Source organism: Malus domestica, chromosome 13, assembly GCF_042453785.1.
Source record: "Malus domestica chromosome 13, GDT2T_hap1".
Lineage (NCBI taxonomy): Eukaryota > Viridiplantae > Streptophyta > Magnoliopsida > Rosales > Rosaceae > Malus > Malus domestica.
The window spans coordinates 5604280-5625301 of record NC_091673.1 but is presented as its reverse complement, the minus strand read 5'-3'; the positions used below and the strand labels follow the sequence as shown (position 1 = coordinate 5625301).

The following is a 21022-nucleotide window of genomic DNA, read 5'->3' as shown; positions in this document are numbered from 1 at the left end:
CCTTTGGAGATGATCTAATAAATCATAAAATATTCTATTGTTTCTTGTAAAAAAATAAAAAAATAAAAAAATAAAACCCAATAATTCCATAAAATTCAATGACCAATTTCACCATAAATTGCATCATATTATTAATTCACCCGCCGTCAGTTGCATCATATTATTACTTCACCCACCGTCTCCACCCTTCCCCAACCACCACCACCACCACCACCACCACCACCTAGTCATCCTCATCCTCAATTCGCAGGAAAACGAAGTCCGTTTCGTCCACGGACTCATGGCCTGCGTGGAATCCATCCAACATACCAAGTGAAATAGTTGCTTTCGAATTGAATACAACTTCTCGGGCTAGGTTACGGTAGAACGAAATGTGGCCGGTTTTGGTGCCATTGTCCGCGATGAAACAGGTAATTTTGTGTCAGCAAAATGCGGCAGGGAAGAGGATGTTTTTTCTCCTCTCCATGCAGAAGCAGTGGCCTTAAGGGCGGGTTTGTCTTGGGCAGTTCACAGGGGTTTTCAATATATTTCTTTCGAAAGCAATTCACTTCAGATTGTGGAGGCGTCGTGTGATTTCTCTCCAAATTTGTCATTCATTGGGCAAATTGTAGAAGATATTTTCAATCACTGAAGGTAAAATTACCCGCACTCGTTGCCAAGCAAACTTGGTTGCTCATCGCCTTGCACGGGTTGGTCTCTCGGTGCAACAAGATTGTCTATGAGATGTTACTCCCCCAGCTATTGTCACTGACTTGTGGAGGATAATGTACTGCCATAACCGGCTCTGGATGTAACTCTTGTACTGTATTTTTCCAAAAAAAAAAAAAAAAAAAACAAGGCTTCAAATACAACTTGGAAATGAGAAAAAAACAATTCTCAGACGCTATCAAATGGCATTGAGCAATGGGAAAACAAGATGCAGATTTCCAAACGCGAATACCAGTAACCTCTCAAGCATCGAGACCTACATATCATGAATGCAACAATTCGGCCTCAATACTTGCGAGAACAATCAATAATCCTATACAAAAACGACGGCGAGTATCAAAATGTACAGCTCGGAAGAGATGGCCATCTTGATTCGAACCATTTATTGTTTCATTTTTTTTCTCTTTTCCGGGAAATTGGAAGGTGTGGTTCAATTGTGAAAGCAAAAGGACCTTCAGGGTCGACGAAGGACAGTCTTTGGTCGCTCATCGGCAACTTTCCGCTTTGGATTCAGGGAAGTACAGTTCTGATTTCTTTCCTATCTGGTCCAAAAGACTGCAATTAAACGTGAGATTTTAGCTGCAACCGGGGCAAGTAACATCCACATACAACGTAATCAAAGAGGACGTAAGTAATACATGGTCACGTAAGAAAGCATATTGTGTTATCTGTGTGTGAAATACAAGGGAAGGGATAAAATATTACCTCAGTTCCATAGCCTTTCACATAGATATTTGTGAAGAGTTCGGAGGGTTCTGGCATCGGGCTTTCCTGAAAACAGGAACAACAGACATCAAAAACAGTGTGACAGAATGATATCTAGTAACAATAAAAATACGGCAGCACGCGTTTAAAAATAAAAATAAAGATAAACTAATGAAATCAAATGACAGCAGAAAGTTACACTTACTTTGGCTTGAGCAATGGCTTCATCAACTTCTTTTCTTACTTCCTTCTCGATATCCTAAACGAAGAGTAGAGAAAGAGATAAATACATATACGTTTTTCTCATAGTCCTTATGGCATTCAAGCAGGGATCGATCCCCTGACAGCAAGATGAGAAACAGGAACGGGACCAATAAACCAACATTTAACCTCAATTATGGAATTTTATATCAAAATAGAAATGAAAGTAAATTTAATACAGAAGTCAGTATAGTTGAATAGGATACCTTTAGATCCTTCTCAGTAGCTAGATCATGAGCAAATATCAGCTTTCTTATTCTATCAATTGGATCACGCTCCTAGAAATTGCATCACAAAGTAAAATTATAAAAGACACTTGTAAAATTGTGGCACATAATCTCCAAAATAAGGAAGGGGGAAAGGATTTCAGTATGCATATCAAACCTGTCTCACGCCAGAAATCTCATCACGTGTGCGGTAGGTGCTACCAGGATCAGACATAGAGTGACCATGGTACCTGTAAGTGTCCATTTCAAGAATCTGACCACCAGTATCAGGAAGATTGTCAGGCAAAAAATATCATGTAGAGTAACAGCAAATTCAACAATTATAACACTTGAAATAGTTACATGAGTTCCATGATTGTATGAATAACAAATATGCAATTCAAAGCCTAAAAAGCTCTTGTACGACTTCCATATATCACATATATCACACAGATCACCATTTCAAAAAGACCAATTAATCTCTACGGTTCAAAGCTTGATCTAAACAAAACCCTGGGTCTGAATGAAGGTTACAATTCCTCAATGAACCACACAGGCTTCTCTAAGTATCTGAACAATTTCAAATTAGAAAAATGGAGAATGTAATACTTGGACCAAACATTTCATTTCATGCCCCTTTTCATTTCCAAAGCATTATATCTCTATTTACTTCCACAAAGGGTGTACAAATGCTAAAAAGGTCTCTTCAAGTAGAAAATGCATTGCTTACCCAACAAAGTACCGGAGTCCATGCAACTGTAACCCAAGTTTATACTAGAATTCTAAAGGGATTCTGCGTCAAATTTCGGAATGTCTGCAAACAGAGTTGCAATTTCTAAAACTAAAATCACAGTCATACATTTACTGTCAAACTGACCCCGGACTAGAGGCGGCTTAGACATTTCCCTCATACACAAGATTAATTCACAGATCACATGCGTGATAGTTCATTGTAGCTTCAATCTAATGTACGCTTAACCTACTCTGGCAGCATTTGCAATCACAAAGGAATTATCAATTATGGGTCCTCCCCCAAAAAGTCATTTGACATACGCACTACCTATCAGGTTTTGCTTCTATACGTGGGACTATAAACTAAAACAGTGAAGCAGATGTCCTAACAATAAATCAAATCATGTTGCCATAGTTTGCACAAAGAACTTTAAAAAAATCATGTCAGAGCAAACAACGGAGGAATAACTCACAATGGGTCCGTTCTTCAGAGCATGCTCCTTGGCAAATTTGCATGCCTGCTTTACGGCAAACACATCCATACCATCCACCTGAAGATTGGCCATAAACCATTCGCTAAATGAGCATAAACTCCTACTAGAAACAATAATCTGATTATCATCTACAATCGTCTACTCTTTGCAAATACTTGCATGTTATACCAATCACAAAACCAACATTTCTTCAATTAGCTAACGAAATTCAAAGAATGCACAAGGAAACCAGTAAAATTCAAGACTGAAAAATTCTATCTAACCTTCAAGCCAGGAACATAATCTCCACGCTTGTAATATGCGGGACTCTTCGCTGCTCTCCACTCGGCGGTACCCATTCCATCTGCATCAAAAGCACATCCAAATCATTCAGTATATGTAAATTGACAGTATCCATTGGATCAATCTTTTGTTCATGAAGAAACATCTACTTACAGTGATTATTCTCACAGACCAAAATCGCAGGCAGATCCCAAAGCGCAGAAATGTTAAGCGCCTCGAACAACTGCCCTTGATTGGCTGCACCGTCACCGTAGAGAGCAAACGTCACCGTTTCGTCCTTGGAGTACTTTTGCCCAAAAGCCAATCCACATCCCAGCGGAATCTGAGCGCCGACTATACCGTGGCCACCATAGAATCCAGCGTCCTTCTTGTAGAAATGCATGGACCCACCTTTCCCCTTGGAGCAGCCAGCCTGGCGCCCCATGAGCTCGGCGAAAACCTGCAGGAGGGTCCCACCGCGGCCGAGGAAGGTGCAGTGGTCACGGTACGCAGTGATGATGCAGTCCTTTTTGGTAATCGCGGCCTCCATGCCGATGGCGACGGCCTCCTGGCCGTCGTATAGGTGGCAAAACCCTCGGATCAGCTTGGCCTTGTAGAGCGAGTCGGCTGCGATCTCCATCCGGCGCATCAACGCCATGTCGCGGAAGAACGTCATAAGCTCCTTGGGAGTGGTCTCGAGCGTGCGCGACGGCGGCTCACAGTTGTGGGAGGTGAAGGGGAGGGAGGTCTCGAACGTGAGGGTGGTGGAGTCATCGGCGGCGGATGAGATCGGACGGCGGAGAGATGGGGTGAGGGATAAGGCGGAGGCGAAGGGCCTCAGGAGATTGGAGCCAGAGGAGGAGGAGGCTAGGCGGGATAGAGCCATATCTGACCGTTGGATCGTTCCGGCTGTCTGAGACGATGGGAGCTAAGAGACCGGTAAAAGAAAAATGAAAAGGGTTTGTGGAGAGTTCGGGAGATTGGCAGTTGTATATCACGTGTCGTTGTATAAGAGATGGATATGCGTGTTAAAATGTTAAAAAAAAAATAATATTATTTTTCATCATTTGTATAAAAGTATTTTATTAGTGAAAACGTAAGCTGCCGTTTTTTTGTGGCGGAGTGATTTCTTTTGACTTTATAATTTTGGTATTATTTTATAAATTATATTAAGTGAATGTTTATAATTGAATTAGAATTAATTGACGAGTTTATTTTTTATCAGTGACATTATACCGTCTAAGCAAATGATTTCTTTAGTATTTTCTTTCTAAATCTAAACTTTTATTTATTTTATATTCCTGAGTCTATAGTTGTATCTATTTTTGTGGGTGTTCGTTAATTTAATTTGCACTGAAAAACTTAATTTTGAGTATTTGAGTAAAATATTCCGTACAAGTATTGGTAGCAGATGCGAAATGGGGTTTGGTGGAAGTAAGCAAAGATGCGCTACATGTGGTTTGGTGATTTGGTGGGTGGATATTATATGGTCTACGCATATTGAACGGCGGCTGGGCGGGCGCCTTATTATTATTTCTTTATTTTGCCAATAATTTGTTTGAGTTGATAATAAACAAATGATGGTCTATTTAGTCTTTAGCTCAAAGGCTATAAAATTCTCACATACTATTTATTTATTTATTTTTCGTCATCCAATTGAGAAAATTAGACGAAAACAACGATTATGGTTGACTAGCAGAACTTAAAGACATCTCAATTACAAATTAAGTTGAATATTACTAGACGGTGATAATGTTGGGTTATCGAATCGACGTCGTCGAAATGAAGTTTTGAGAACCGACATTGATGTAGATGAAGTTGGTTTACCAATGTTTGGTTTTCGATCAATTCGGTGCATTGCGGATTCAAGCAAATAGTAAATACGGATTATGGACAAATACAAAGCCCACCCAGCCCAATACCATATCACGAAGATAAATTACTCATGAAGAAAACTTCTCCCATTACTGCAGGATCAGAAGGGATGAGTTTTCTCCATGTTGGGCGATACCAAATTATTTCTCCCATCTCTTAAGTGTAAGTATAATATCGTTGTTTAAAAAACAAATCATCTTCTAATTCCACAAAACAAAAAATCATTCGCTTCCAAGATTAAGAAATTATCCGTTCTAATCTAATCCTCCATACTAAATGATACTAAAGACGACATGATAAACATACAGACCAAAAATGGAAGATTAACGATTAGCTAGTAAAAACCGGGCTGGCTGGTCTCCTGGCCAAATCAGTCCGGCAATTTTAATGACCGACGCATATAAGTATCAACCGTAAAATTAATTAGAGCTTCCGATACGACATTAAGAAAGATTAACAAAAAAAATTGATGAATAAAATGACCATGCATCTCAAGTTTACAACACAAATTACCTCTATTTACATGAATGCGGCTTAAAGATCCGCACCCCCGTCATCCTCTCCTCAAATTCTTTATTAGGTTGGAGAGACGGATGTATGAGAATACACAGGTAATTCCACCAAAAGCTTTTTCGCTCACAGCGTCTCAAATTTTTCGAGTTTCCAGCGCCATGGTATGTAATGCTTGCAAAATGCTACTGGAGAAACAGATGTAAACAGCATCACACATGGTTTGAAGGTTTTTTCAATTATATTAACTAAAAAACACTACCTAAACGATAGAAGTGTCAGACACCGCTATTAAGAAACGAAGCACATACCATATTTACTTGATGGTCAAAAGATGACATATCATGAGCTCGAAAGCAACCGCTGAAATCGCTCTACTCTACCAGAACCATTAGGAGACCTAGCCGGGTTATGGCATGAACCGTTCTGGTGCAAACTTTTCCTTTTCTTCTTTGTCCGAAACAGAAAGTCTTCTGTATCTAAGACGTACGAGACCTAACACACAAAAGTTTAAATGATTAACAGATGCAGAAAGGCCAGAAAAGAAGACCTAATCATAGAAAGGAAATCCAGAGACTGGCTCAATTTAATGCAAAACTTATCGTCGTAATGCACCAAAATAATAACAAGCTACATATAGGCAGAGGAGTGAATGTAGTACCTTGGATGAATGGCAAGCAATCTTACACTCCAGACCATTGGCGACTTTTAGTCCTTCCATGGCCTCACAGATTGCAGACAATTCATCACTATTATACTTGTGTTTGTTCCTGGAAAAAAAAAAAAAAAAAAGCAAGGCATTAATAGTCATGACAACTCAACTTCAAAAACTCCGTACTGCCAACTATAGCAAACATACCTCTTCAAGAAGATCCCGGACTTCTCTTTTTTGTCAGGAAGAACTGACAGGAATTCATTATGCAGATATGCGGAAAAATTAGGGTCCATGGAAACAGCAGTCATTTCGGGCTTATCATGCCCAAAATCCATAAGCTGAATAGACACCCGGGTTGGAGAGGATGCCTGCAACGAAGAAAATAGTGATTATAGATAGAGTTGAAATTCCATTAGTGTAGATAGTATTACAACTTAGAATGTAACATACGAGACATACACATTCGATGCGATAAATGTTCTCATCGTAAAGAAGAACACGAGCATTTTCGTGATAAACCACATCAACAAATCTTCCCAGTTTTCTTGATTTTTCAAATGCATAAAGCTGGAAAAGTTTGTTGTCCATCTCATCACTGGCAACAGTTTGGAGCTGAAAAAAAATAGGAAATGAAGCAAAACTTCTGGGGTCAAAAAAGGGAGATGGGAAAGAAACTTGAAAAAAGAAAATGTACGGCCATCCAACCTGCTTAACGAGTTTGTAGATCAGCTTGTCTAATGTGAATAGAAGATACGATTGTGTCCCAATGATGGCTCGACAATCATCCTCAAATTTTGTATTGTCAGAAGAACCGTCAAGTAAATTGTAAAGTGCACTCATGAATCTGTATCATAAAATAAGGAGTTAGGAAATATATACACTTAGTTGTGAACAAACAAGGAGACCAAAGAAAAACTACCTAGCATAAGAATCTGAAGGGCTCGAATCATTTGAAGCAGCCCGCCACTTCCTCTCAGCAGATGATGAGTTAATCTTTGCTGATTGTATTCTCTCATATAATGTCTATCAAATAAGTGAAACAGTTGGGATACACATATATCAACATCACCATCTACAAAATTCAAAGGAAAAAAAAAACGATATTTTGACCAAAGTACTTGCATCCATTAGATTAGATATGGACAGTTGAGATATATACGAGTACGACCCACTGATCCATATATGATCTAATGGCTGAACTACAAGTACTTAAGTTTAAGTCCTTGTGCACCAATACACACGTACGCTTGTGTGTACGTGTCTTAATAATTAACCTTACTTGGTGAAGCCTGAATAGCACATAGAAAGAATCATTTCCGTAAAATATCCGAGAGTCCTTCTCCTTGTCATGTAAAGCTGAAGGAACATACTTTGCAAGAGGCTTCACGGTCAGGAGAAAACGTTCTGAAAGAGGCAAAGATATTCCATCTCCTTCAACATCATGGGCATCAGCCATCCCTTCAGCTTCACCTTCACTCTCGGCCTTAGTATCGTGCTCATCATTGTCCCCATCTTCCTCACGCTCTTCACGAGAACATTCCTCCCCGTCACCAGACTCACTTCCAGAAACATCACCATTCTCAGAGGCATTCTCGCTATCCTCCGATGACCTCGGAGCACTTTCCTCACCTTCATCATCGGCATCAGCTTCATTTTCTCCACCTGTCTCTCCAGCACATATTTCTTCTTCCCCATGTCTGGCTTGATATTGCCTGCTGATAGTACCATGCTTTGATTTTTGAATGGCCTCCGAACCAGCTTCTCTATAGTTTGCAAAATTATCCTCCTCAAAATCTCCATTTGGAGATATTTCGCCTTCTTCTCTTTCAATCTTGAAGTGCCTAGCAGACTCTTCAAGATATCTGAGACCTTTGGCGCCTTCTGCTATTGCTCCATTTGAGGAAATACCTGGTCTTGTAGAATCACCAACCTATGACATCAATAGGAACACAAATATGTTCAGCAAATATTTATCGCGACAATATAGAAATAATATCCAGTACCCACCACAAAGACCACTAGCATACAGTTTGTCAGCTATAGCACTATTTGATGAGTAGTAAATACAATCACTGAATTGACTTATCAAAAGCTGATATTAGAACATATCTTACTATATACAAGTAGACCACATACCATGGCATGTTTATCCACAAGATTTATCTAATAGCTGATTACAATGTATCTAACCTATACATTTAAGATAGCAACATGCCATATCAAGTTTATCATCTCAACATAATCAACGTACAAGGTTGCAAACTGCCACGTAGTTGGAAATTTATATAAACCCTAAATATAGCTGCAAGTGTCATACCTTTTGTTTCATTTGTTACTACATATCTTTCAGCTTTTACCAAAAACACTCACGATAAGAATCAACTCACCCAACACAAAGTGCTCCAAAATTCAGTGCAAAAACCTCTACAAGATTAATATTACACACACACTACAGGAAACTCTCTTTGTTCCCATCTAACCTTAATTGTTCAACATGTGCAAAGTTGGCTATTTTTTCACTACCCTTTCACCATAAGTAATCAAACTACTAACCAAAATTAGTTTCATCAAATATGTACCAACAACCCATACTGCCAATATCAACCAGGGTTCTCAAAACATCAAAGTTTTACCACTGTACCAGCCATACCTCTGATGAAGGTAACTCCAGCCCAACATCAACAGTGCCATTACCAGGTCTGGACGGAGTAGGACTATGCCCTAGTAACCAACGAAAAAAAGGATTTCAGATATCTAGTTGCAATTTCAGAAGGAAAAGTATGAAATAAATAAATAACAAAGCAATACGTCCAAGTAGTACGAATAAAAATTTTCAGTAGTTTTGAACGTTCTACAAACCTGATGAGTGTTCTAAATTAGTTCTTCCATTACTTTGCTCCAACCCAGTGGCAAGTGATACATTAGAATTCACTAATCGTTCATTGAAATAGTCTTGTTTGCTAGCCCCAGACGTTTCATCAGCTGTAGATGTATTACTCTGCACTTTACCTTGTTGGGAGGTATTGCAGAAAGTATCACCTTTACATGCAGCACGATCAATGTCAAGCAAACTTTCTTCTTTGACCCCATTAGCCCCATTTACTGTCCAAGTCCTGCAAGAACTTGACTGTTCAGGTTGAATGCTTTCATCACCATTTCTTGATGAATTTAACTGTTTGGAATTCGTTAAAGTAGCATTAGCATCAGCATCAGGACTAACATCACTCTCTCCCGGACTCACAGAACCCCTCTTTACGGTAAGATTTTTTGATTTCACAACATCTTCAGTATCCTCTGCACCTTGAGGCCGTGTAGGAACACCAAGTATTGGTTCAAGAAAAGTTGTCCATATCTTCATAACTTTATCCAATTGTTCGGTAGTGCAAACTTCTCCACAAGAATATTTGACGAGTTGATACAGATCTTCATGGATTTCTGGGTCAGGGTACTCAAATTCCAAATTAGGAATAATCGGTCGTCTATTTCCAGCAGCAATAGCAAGAAGAACATCATCTTCCTTCCGCTTCTTCTCACTAATCTCTTTAATCTCTGCCAACAAGGCTGCAAAAGTTTGTTCCCATCAATGAGAGGAAAGTGGAAACGAGCAATAAAATCCATAAGTGGAAAGAGCAATTTCAAAAGAATGGAAGAATACAGAATCTCAATATTCTATACTAAAATGGAAGAGAAAGCTTGCTGCCATTATTAATTTGTAAAACTAAAAACTCTCGGTCAAAGAAAATAAGGAAAAAGAAGATGCAATTTTTAAATTACCTTTTGTGCTTAAGCTCTTGGTGTCTTGTTGCTTAAAGTAGAAGCTACGATGATCAAGTGACTTGTGATAGTTCTTGGCATATATATCAGCCCAAACTTTATTAAAATCCGAACGACACCTTGCCCACTCTTCTTGCTTTTGCTTCAAACGGGTCAATATGACAGGCAAAGCTAGTGGAGCATTTTTCCTCAACACATCCATCACATCAAGCCCATGGTCACCATATAATCGCTCAATGCACCTTAGGTTCAGAGCTAGAAAAGAAGAGACAAGGGAAAAGTCCCATCAAAACTATATCCCCAAGAAAAAGAAAATCAACACCTGAGGTTACATTACATAAGCAGGTATCTTCAATTCAGTCATTAAAATAATAACCTGTGAAGTGAAGAATATAACCTGTGAAGTGTTCTTCAATACGAATTGGACTGTCCATCTTAATCGTATTGTTGTTGACCTTTTCTAGTAGCTCTTCCACACGCTTGGTTGTTACATTCACGGACTCCAACAACATATCCAGTTCAAACCTAAGAAATATAAGAAAATGAATTACCCAGTGCCAAAGTCAATAGCTGGAAATCTTTACAAGCAATTGGTAATTTGGTGGCGCAATGAAGGGCAAATAGTAGAAATAAACAGCATGACACAAATCTTTCCCTCTCGAAAGACAGATGCCAAAAACAAAAAACAGAGGTTCCCTGTTTGTAAATAAGCATTACCATGGAAACATGAACCCTAATCACCGATGACAATAAATACAATTTTGAGGGAGGTGGGTAGGGTACAACCACCTTGAGTTAATGTTGCTAGAAAACAAATAAATAATGGGGAAAAAATGGTTGATATTGAAAAATCTTTGACCAACCTGTCATCCTCACACCGAAACAGGCTTTCTTCATACTGGTTTTTGCGCATGTGTTTAAAAGAGTAATCCTCACTTCCAGAAGTAACGGATACCCAGTGATCATTTAATACTTCAGAACCAAGCTCTGTTCTTTGGCTAGCAGAAGGTATTGGATACTGCATGACATGAAAAGACAATTAGAAATATCAGTAAAAGCATCAATACCTCCTTAAAAAGGAAAACTAGATAACTGTCTAAGAAAGCACCACATACGTTCTTTGGCAGGAGACGATAACTTGGAGTGCAGCGCTCACAGTTGGAGAGGTCAAGCTCGTTAATGGGTTTTGCCAAATATTTATCCTTGCTGGTAAATAAACTCTTCTGGCCTCCAACTTCTTTATTTCCAAAGGCACCATTTTTATCAAGTCTATCTCTTTCTCGAGTTTCATGCTCTCTATCTTTAACCCCATCATCCCTTTCACGATCTCTATCCCTATCCCTATCTTCTACCTTCACTGATCTGGGTAAATGTCCTTCATTCCACAAGGATTCTGTGATGAATTAAGAATTAAGAGTTGGTTTGCAAGTCTATTGACAAAGTACAAAATATTTATTAAAAAAAACTACAAACTAACCCTCAGATCAAATTTAAAAAAATTAATAAAAGGGAAAAAAATGGTTCTGTTGAAGACCATGCCAGTGCCCGAACTCTTATGATAAACTAAGAGGAGGATCTAGCTTATATGGAACAAAAAAGGGAACAAATCATGTTACGTACTTTTACTCATGACACCGGCAAGGAACCCATCTGCAGGACAGGACTCAATTAGATAGTGTTAATCACACATATATAGTGCAGGTAAAAGAATAGACTAGAACAATACCTTTCTTCTCACAACATGCCAAAAAATCATCGAACCCATCCATAAGTTCTGGATATCTTCCAATTAAATCAGCCACCTACACAAAGCAAAATTAGAGATTGTGTTCTGTAAATTTCCTTTTAACAGGTAAATAAATTATAACAGTTTATATCAGTATTACAAGTAAACAACTTACCAAAGACTGCAATTCAGAGCGTGTAATAATTTCCTTGCTATAAATATGAAGGCACTTCAAAAATTCCTGGTAATCTTCAGGATTTCGTAATTTCTCCTTCACTTTCTCACAGAAAGCAAACTCCTGGCCATACATACCTGCGATGACATACAATGAGTAAAAGAAGCTACTGGAGGAAGAACAAACAGGCAAATAGAGTGCTCATCAAAGAATAAAAGTGCACAAACAACTGATCATATAGTTGACACTGACAAAAATCTTAACTTATGTATATGCAACAGTACTGAGCTGTCCAAGGTGTGACAGTCTTTACTTAACCCCCCCCCCCCAACCCCCAAATCACGCACACACAAACGCACATGGGAACAAGTCAAATTTGTCGATAGATATATTGCTATAACGTATTAATTTATTAATTACCTGATGAAAACCAACTTTCATCAATGGTTATGTAAATTAGTTCAAAAATATCATATAATTCTCACTCTTTGCAGAATTTTTATCATCATAAGAGGATGAAATGAGATTTGCTGCAAAATTTTCAAGGCCTTGCCCACCTGGCTGCAATTGTTCAGTGTCCTCAATCCTATGAGCAGATTTCCGTTTGTGAGAAAAACGCTGCATACTGAGGTCTCTACTGCCATCATGGTCAAAATCCCTATCATCCTGTTCTCTTCTTTCTCTGTCTTCTCTCCTCTCCTTCTCCTTCTCGCCACGCCGCCTTTGATCTTTGTCCACTTTCATTAGAGCTTTATCATGGTCAGGATCAGGACGGTCAACACTGAGATCATGGTCAGCATAAGAACCCATGGTCCTTTCTTTCTGGCAACAATGAACCAGATGTTAGCATAAAAAACAATGAGACATCAGAATGAAAAAAATAAGTAATACAAGGGTGAGAGAGTGAGAATGGAAGGAAAAAAAAAAACCTTGTCCACATGCATTTGCCGCATAGTGGGCATCGCAGAGCTCCTATCACGGAGCATTGAGTTTCTATTAGGTGGATGAATGGAGGCTGTTCCTGTAGTATCAGGTAAAAAGTGAGTAAACTCCACAAGCAAGTCTGCGTGGTCTTGGAAAAGTGCAGCAACCTGCAGAAGTTCAAAGTGAACTTTTTAGAACATGAAATAAACGAACAGCATCAGATTAAGGAATAAGGTATGTAAAAGATGCATCAACACACCTCCTGGTAAACCTCTTGGATGGACTTGTTTTCCTTTCTGTACATATTCAGAATGTCTAAAAAAGATTTATAAACATGGTCGTCGCCTTGAAATCGTGTCTGCAGGTAGAGAAATCATTAGGTTACTAAACTTTAAAGCAACCAGTAACACCAGACTAAGCTACAAAGTGATGTTCCGACCTTAATTTTGTTCACGAAATTGATTGCTTCTTCAAATTCAACAGGCTTCTTTTGAGGAGGTTGTTGGTCTTCATCAAGTGGGAGGGTTATTTCATATCCCTTTGGCAAGAAGGTATTGAAACCTAATATTAGCTCTCGATGCCCTTTAAATAAATCCTTCACCCTCTCTATCACACCCGCAGTGTCAATTCTACAATCAACACAACACAAAAAAACTCAAGTAAACACATGCTCGCATAAGCAAATTACCAAGTAAATTTCAGTATAGCATATAACATGATCGAACCTTGTGGCCTTGAAGTCTTTCATGACTTCAAGAAATTCTTCGTATTTTCCCCTGTTCTTGTCTTGAAATATATCCTTCACCGCTTTTAGATACGCTAAGGCATCATTTGTTGTTAGTTTTTGGGAAGCTGCTGCTGCTGCTGCCATCATCTGGGGTTGCCCAGAACTTCATTGCACAAAAAGAAACTTACTAATTAGTTAATAAACAAAATTCCAAACTCTTCCAGTAGATCAATCGCCAGAAAACAACTTTTTCATGTAAAATTGAACACCATCTTAAATTTTGTTTTTCATTAAAGGAAAGATAAGAAAATCCGCATACATGACAAGGGTAATAAGTTAAAATTTAAGTTTCTCCTCAGTCCACACCCGAGGAAGATTGAAACTTTCAGAGATAATTGGTCTAAAAACCTAACAAAAAACTGATCTTTCTGGGTAAGTCACGCTTAACCGGTTAATTTCGTAGCCTCAAACTGATAAATTAACATTTAATTTTAAAATTAAAAGCACACGCAGTAAATCAACAAGCACGAAGTCACCAAATTCGACCAATAATCAACTTAATCTCATAATTAAAAAGCATGTTCTACGATAATCAAACACGAGAGTTAAAAAATAATTAATACAAAAACAAAAATTAAAACAATAACGAGAAGAGAATACAAGGAGATGAAGAACTTACGGCTCTCCTCGAGCGGAAACCATGGGGCGCTTGAGTTGCGAGCTCATAAAAACGTCGTCTCTGGACCTCTTCATCTCCGTCGTCGCCGCTGCCGCCGCCAACTCTTCCTCTCCTCAGCCACAAATCATGCTTCAAACTGCGATTCAACACCAACTCCCTCATTCAAACACAAGCAACAAGCACAGAGCAGATCTAAAACCAAAAACCAAAAACCAAAAATTCAAACGCAAAACTCGACGAAAAGCTACATACAAGCACCACAATTCCAATCCCAGAGCTCCGAGCAGATCACCTCTCCGACGCCAAAATCCTAACCACAAAACAAAACCACACAGTAATTAACATTTACTTGAAGGTAAAGCAATGCTCAGATAAAATTTTCTCAAATATTCCCGAGAAAATCAGGAAACGAAGATTACGAAGAGATCGTCGAGTCGTCAAACAGCCGAAGTCTTCTTCCGCAACGAGCTCTTCTCCCAACTCCGAACAAAAAACGCAGACGAAACCTTTCGCTGCGGATATTGTTGTGATTCTCTGAAGGCGCAGCGAGGGAAGACGAAGCCAAATTATAAAACTTCTCCCCTTATGTTTTTTTTTTTTCTTTTTTATCTTTCTCGAGAAACAAACAGAAAAAAACAGAGAGAAAATAGAGAGAGGGAGAGAAGAGGATGAGTTTAAGAAAATGTGGTTTATATAATATTAGGGATATAAATATAAACGCCGCTCTCTCCTCCTACAGAGACAAGGAAAAAACATTGGGGTTAATTTTCCGGTCACATTAGGGATGGTTTTACCGGCTTTAGGCGGTTAACTCTCTTCCACGTCATGAAAAATTAGGGATTTGGGTATCGATTAGGAGGTGATTAACTACTCAAAGCATGGACTAATCGCAAAGGGGTAGTGGCAATTTGAGTGATTGAGTGGAGGTGTTGGGGGTAAATGCGTCAAAGGGATTTTGAATTGATTTTGGGCATGCTTTGCTTTTTGGGGATTTAGGGTTTGGGCAAAGGCCGCAGAATTTTTTTTTTTTTTTTAATTTTAATTTTTGATAGATTTTGATTTATGGGTGCTGCTGGTTTGGTGTGAGCCTGTGAGTGGTTGTAGCAAATGGAAGTGGGTTTTTTCTAGATCATGATTTTTGATCATGATATTGCGTCTAACAAATTGATTGTGAGAGACTAATAATGTAATATAGCTTTGTAATCAATTTTTATTTTGTTTTTTTAGCTTAGCCTTGAAATTGTCCGTTTTTGTTACACGTGTTGGAAATTGTTCAATGACTAATCTCTGAGCGCGCGCTTAAGCGCGTATCAAGTGATTTTATCGTCCTTTGCTGGCTTTTATTTGTTTGTCATATTTGGATTCTCTTTTTTTTTTTTTTTTTTTTTTTTTTTTGCTCTGACTTGAAATTGTCTGTTTTCATTATACGTGTTGGAAATCACAAAATGACTAGTCTCTCTGCACGCGCTTACATGCTTATCAAGTTGTTTTATTGTCTTTTGCTGGCTTTTATTTGATTGTGTTCTAAAAGTAACAATAAATTAGAATTCTCACTATGGAAGAAACGTAGACTTGTTTTTGCCATTTGACCGTGTTTAAATTTAATGGATTCTCCTTCCCATAGTATTTTAGCTAAGTGATGACATTACCATAAGGGATTTTTACCACGTGTACTCGTAAAAGTGGATGTAGTTCTCAATTTAAATTAGTTTAAAGTGGGGTGCAGTAAATGATGAAATGCTTTTGGAAGTAGAAAATAAGCGTAGATCCAAATATTTCCGAATATATCAACCATTGGAATACATATTGATGTAGATGAAGAAAAAAAGATAGATAATGACGTGACTGCAATTTGACTTTTGAAAACTGAGATGGGCTGGCTGAGCTCAAGTTGTGACGCTTTGGTTTTAAGCGGAAGCTATGGCATCCAAACAGGGTCCTAGGATCCAAACCGAACTCAACTACGCAGTTGACTATTGGCATGTGAAGTAAGACTTGCTGTCTTGGTCCAAATCCGACACTGAAAAGAAGGCCCAAATTGGGCAATTGGATAAAGCCCAATAAGAAAGTCATGGATTGACCAAGAGGCCCAATGGACTTTGAAACCCATTTTTTATATGTTTATTTATTTGGAATCGAGAAGTCAATATTAGAATGAGTATACGGATCAACTGCTTTTTAATGAATCTAATTTATGATTTTTTTTTTAAAGTACAAGATTACATATTGCAATGTGGAAATATACTTGTTTTTTCTATGTATGTGATTGTAAATGCAAGGGAAGACATAATCGAATTTATTTCGATACTCGTTCGAAATAAGTAAATTTTTCCTTAATGACATTGTAAGTATGTATTTGATTGATACAACTCAACAATAATAGTTTCAACGCGCCGAGACCATGATGTGCTGTTGTAATCTCTTTTCATTGATAAATAACAAAATAAATTGTTATTGACATTGCCAAAAGATTTTGGGTGTTTTCCCTTCTTTTATTATTTTTTTTCACTATATAACAGTGCCAAATTACTCTTTTGGCGAGCTATTTATAATTTCTTTATAGTTTGTACAGGAGATATTGGAGGTGAGGTGATTCAAACACATCATTTCGAGCGCAAAGGTCAATGCTCTAGGCCACTTTAGCTATAAGCTTTTTGCAAAATGTTGTATTGAATAAGGACTCGTTTGGATGTGCTTTTAAAATAACTGAAAGCGCTTTTGGTAAAATTGATTTTGAGTTCTAAAAGCACTTTAAGTGCTTTTTGGAAGAAGCATCATATATGTGCTTTTTCAAAATTCACTTAAATTTTTACTAAGAATGAATTTTAAAAATATTTTCATCAAAAATATTTTTAATTATTTTAAAAACACATTCAAACGAGCAATAAGAGTTTTCAAATTTTCATAATCTTGAGCGCAAAGGTGATTCAAGCAAATAATCTCAAGAGCAAAGGTGATACGCGTTTTGTCTAAGTTCATTGTAGGCTGGGCTATACAGCTACATTCCGCATTCAGATAGTTAAGAAGCCTAGCCCATATTTTGGACTCTTCGCACAGTGAGAAGCCCCATTTTTCTTAGGAAACTTTAACGAAAAGCACCTAGTACTCTTTACTTTAACGAAAAATCATATTTTTACATTAAAAAGTCAATCCTGATACTATTCACTTTACCCTTTATTTTATCCTTATCATTAAAACTCAAAGTTTTCAAACTCTTTTCATTAGTTTTTTTTTTCTTCTTATGGGCAGTACCTATAGGCTTTAACTCCATGGCATACGGAACAAGTCCAACAAGTCTTCGCAGTCCAACTGATTTTTTTTCGAAAAAAAAATATTAATGAATTAAGAACGTTCGCTGATTAGAATATTTCCAAATAAGATGTCAATTTAAGCATAAAATTTAAATTTAATAGCCTATGCGGCACTTTGACATCTTTCAAAGTTTTGTTTTTCATCCGACATGTCAAATTGAGCTATTATTTTATTATTTATTTATTATAATAAATTTATTAAATAAATAATAATAATAATATTAAAATGCATTTAATAATCAATTAAAATAAATTATTTGAAGCTGCCGTCAATTTTGGCAGCAATTGCAAGAGTGAGGGGTAGAAAACCATGTCATTCATATTAGATTAAACTTGGAAAGCATTGTTGTTATGTTTTTTGACTGTTAGTATTGATTTGAACATTTAGACATCTTTTTTAAAAATGCTGTTAGATATGCAGCCAAAATCAGTGGATGATTGTTGTCCTTGTGTTTCATCCTCCATGTGGAATTATTAACATATTGTTCCGATTCCTAATCATAGGGAGGCAAGACCCTCAAGTCTTTTAAGTCAATAGTGGACGTTCCATGCACAGCTTTCGCTTTCGTGAAGTCCTAATTTTAATATGGCACAATTATTTGATCAATTGTATAAATTTAGCTAACATGTGAAATCAAACTCCCAAGTGTGTGATTATTGATTCAGCTGAAATTATAATAAATCAAGTATTCGTCCTATAATATGCTTCACAATGACTTATTTTCGTCCTATACTATGCTTCACAATGTCTTATACCGTTTGAGGTACCCCACACTAAGAATGATATGACTAATCCTCCCTAAAAAGCTAAGAGCATTTGGCTCATTCTTGGCCATAGCCAAATGACACACATCCGATTCCAAAGCTTTCAATAAGGAATTAATCACTAGTATTTTTGTCATTTGTGGTTCGAACACCTGGATAAGGGAGCAAACTTGACATGAAATTCTACCGCATTTCCACACGTACTTGATGTGGTTATAAACCCTTCCCTTATATGTACGTATATATGTATATATAAATATATGTATGTATGTGTGTATATTATGACAACGAAGTGGAGAATGTTTTTGTGGCGAAGCATTGCCCTATATGATCTGATGCCTCCTAATTCCTAAATACCAATCAAGCCAAACAAGAAAATAAACATATATGGTCCATATAAACTGTTCAATCGACTTGGCCTATCATTCTAGTTCGTACAAAATTCCCGCTGCATATGAGATTGTCGTCTGTGACAAGGAAAACACAAAACACATGGAATGGAAGAAACGACATGCGATGGATGGATTAATAGATTGGAAGAAAAGTCGATATCGATGGTCTTGGTCTATATTTTGGCCTGCCAGCCCATGTGAAGGGCCGCCGAGCAATCCCAAGTTATCATCCAAGGACAATGGTTCTCTCTCAGATGGGGTCTGCCTCACCTCTCAGCCAAAACAATATGGCCGCTACTGCCCCTAGCATGCACAGCATGCATGCATGGACCACACACCACACCATGCAGTCCATGCACAGGCGTCCAATATCCAATATATCCACTGACATTTTAGTTCGATCGTTGATCTCTCCATCTCCTCTCTCTCTCTCTCTCTCTCTCTCTCTCTCTCTCTCTCTCTCTCTCTCTCAAGCTAGCCTAGTTGGCTACTTCTTATGATCTTATCTATCTCCTTTCTTTGTCCCCATATATATATTGTATATTGTACACACACACACACATGTTTGCATATATCCATGCTCATCAAGTATTTGTCATGGAGATTTTGTAAAATGAATATAAAAGTTCTTAACGATGCCATTAGTCCGCTGATATTTATTAGTCACTAATAGGTTTTTCACCCAACTCATTACGTATAACTAATGTTAATGACTAGTATCAGTTCTTTTAATTTGTAATTATTTATATATAGTGGCTAATGATGCCTTTTACTCATCCATTTTTGTTCGACTAATAAGATGATTCAGTGTCAAATTTTTTCTAATTAAATTGACAAATGGAATAAAATTAAATACATATATCTCAATAAACTAGAAGTACAAGAGCTCGTATTTATTGAGCTAAATCATCTTTTACTAATAATATATCACCTACTATCTGAAGATAGTACGTGTAACTAGTTCCAAGTTATTTAAGATTCAAGGTTTCCAAGTTTTTTTTTTCCTAAGCTAATGAGCAATAGACAAAGCTGCACATAAAGATATTTTAAAATCCACAGGTATTTCGAATCAACAGCTAGTGGACCTTGCATCTGATTAGATTATGGAACATTATTCATCGTTTGGAATTTTATTAGGACATAAAAAGTCCAAATGACAGCAACTTAAAATGACAACATAAATCGTGATTCAGCACCAATATTCTTAAAAATGGCCCAACTAATTAAAGTTACAGGCTGCACCCTTAAATAATGGCACCAATATTCTCTATTTTGAGGATCCGTGAGGTTTTTTTTGTCACATCCTGCCCGGGTCCCATCATATTTCGGGTTCGATTCTACTGTAGCATGATATTGTCCGCTTTGAGCTTCGACCACGCCTTCACGGTTTTGTTTTTGGGAACTCACACGAAAACTTCCTAGTGGATCACCCATAATGGGATTGCTCTTGAGCAAACTCGCTTAACTTCGGAGTTTCGATAGAGCCTGAAGCCAGTGAGTTCCCAAAAGACCTCATGCTAGGTAGATATGAGAATATATATATATAAGGCTTGCATGATCCTCATCCCTGGACGATGTGGGATCTTACAATCCACCCCTCTTAGGGCCCCGACGTCCTCGTCGGCACACTTCCGGCCAGAGATTGACTCTGATACCAAATTGTCACATTCCCGTCCAGGCCCCCACCACATCTCGGACTCGACTCCGCCGCAACACGATATTGTCCGCTTTGGGACCCAACCACGGCCTTATAGTTTTGTTTCTGGGAACTCACATAAGAACTTCCCAGTGGGTCACCCATCATGGGATTGCTCTCGCGCGAACTCGCTTAACTTCAGAGTTAAGATAGAACCCGAAGCCAGTGAGTTCCCAAAAGGCCTCGTGCTATGTAGAGATGAGAATATACATATAAGGCTTACAGGATCCTCACTCCTGGGCGATGTGGGATCTTACATTTTTTCATAATAATTTTCAGATTATTTTTGTGGTAAATTAAGAGCTCATTTGGATATGCCTTTAAAATAACTGAAAGCGCTTTTTGTGAAAATACTTTTGAAAACTATCATTGGTAAAAATGTTAGTAAATCCTGGAAAAACACTTAAAGTACTTCATGTGAGAAGCACATAACTGGTGATTCTTGT

At 37.8% G+C, this 21022-nt stretch overlaps 2 protein-coding genes across 6 annotated transcripts; both read right to left on the bottom strand.

Moving 5' to 3' along the window:
• Positions 1-859: 859 nt before the first annotated feature.
• LOC103451907 (pyruvate dehydrogenase E1 component subunit alpha, mitochondrial) lies at positions 860-4409 on the bottom strand. Its single transcript, XM_008391347.4, has 8 exons — positions 3542-4409; positions 3370-3449; positions 3086-3163; positions 2059-2154; positions 1881-1952; positions 1619-1672; positions 1414-1479; positions 860-1263 (listed from the first exon to the last, which is right to left on the bottom strand). The coding sequence occupies exons 1-8, from the start codon at positions 4251-4253 to the stop codon at positions 1219-1221; spliced, it is 1203 nt and encodes a 400-aa protein (XP_008389569.1). The 5' UTR covers positions 4254-4409; the 3' UTR covers positions 860-1218.
• A 1286-nt stretch (positions 4410-5695) lies between these two features.
• On the bottom strand, positions 5696-15239 carry WRKY2 (paired amphipathic helix protein Sin3-like 4). Of its 5 annotated transcripts, none has more exons than XM_017336614.3 (25): positions 14832-15119; positions 14665-14722; positions 14413-14548; positions 13732-13896; positions 13446-13635; positions 13266-13364; positions 13012-13173; positions 12640-12904; positions 12083-12219; positions 11908-11983; positions 11802-11831; positions 11297-11574; positions 11045-11199; positions 10579-10706; positions 10182-10436; positions 9267-9968; positions 9058-9128; positions 7687-8337; positions 7327-7430; positions 7113-7251; positions 6867-7019; positions 6612-6775; positions 6414-6522; positions 6064-6247; positions 5696-5940 (listed from the first exon to the last, which is right to left on the bottom strand). In XM_017336614.3, exons 3-24 carry the CDS (start codon positions 14484-14486, stop codon positions 6095-6097), a joined length of 4260 nt encoding a protein of 1419 aa, XP_017192103.1. In that variant the 5' UTR covers positions 14487-14548; positions 14665-14722; positions 14832-15119; the 3' UTR covers positions 5696-5940; positions 6064-6094.
• Between the last annotated feature and the right edge of the window lie 5783 nt (positions 15240-21022).

What these genes read in the sequence shown, in the direction of transcription:
- LOC103451907 (XM_008391347.4), bottom strand. Translation starts at nt 4,253, where the DNA reads ATGGCTCTATCCCGCCTAGCCTCCTCCTCCTCTGGCTCCAATCTCCTG. An exon ending in ATTATGTTCCTGGCTTGAAG is followed by an intron (nt 3,164 to 3,369) that starts GTTAGATAGAAT and finishes GCCAATCTTCAG; the next exon opens with GTGGATGGTATGGATGTGTT. An exon ending in CTACTGAGAAGGATCTAAAG is followed by an intron (nt 1,673 to 1,880) that starts GTATCCTATTCA and finishes CTCTTCGTTTAG; the next exon opens with GATATCGAGAAGGAAGTAAG.
- WRKY2 (XM_017336614.3), bottom strand. Translation starts at nt 14,486, where the DNA reads ATGAAGAGGTCCAGAGACGACGTTTTTATGAGCTCGCAACTCAAGCGC. An exon ending in ACATTTATCGCATCGAATGT is followed by an intron (nt 6,776 to 6,866) that starts GTATGTCTCGTA and finishes TCTTCGTTGCAG; the next exon opens with GCATCCTCTCCAACCCGGGT. An exon ending in TCCGGGATCTTCTTGAAGAG is followed by an intron (nt 6,523 to 6,611) that starts GTATGTTTGCTA and finishes TTTTTTTTCCAG; the next exon opens with GAACAAACACAAGTATAATA.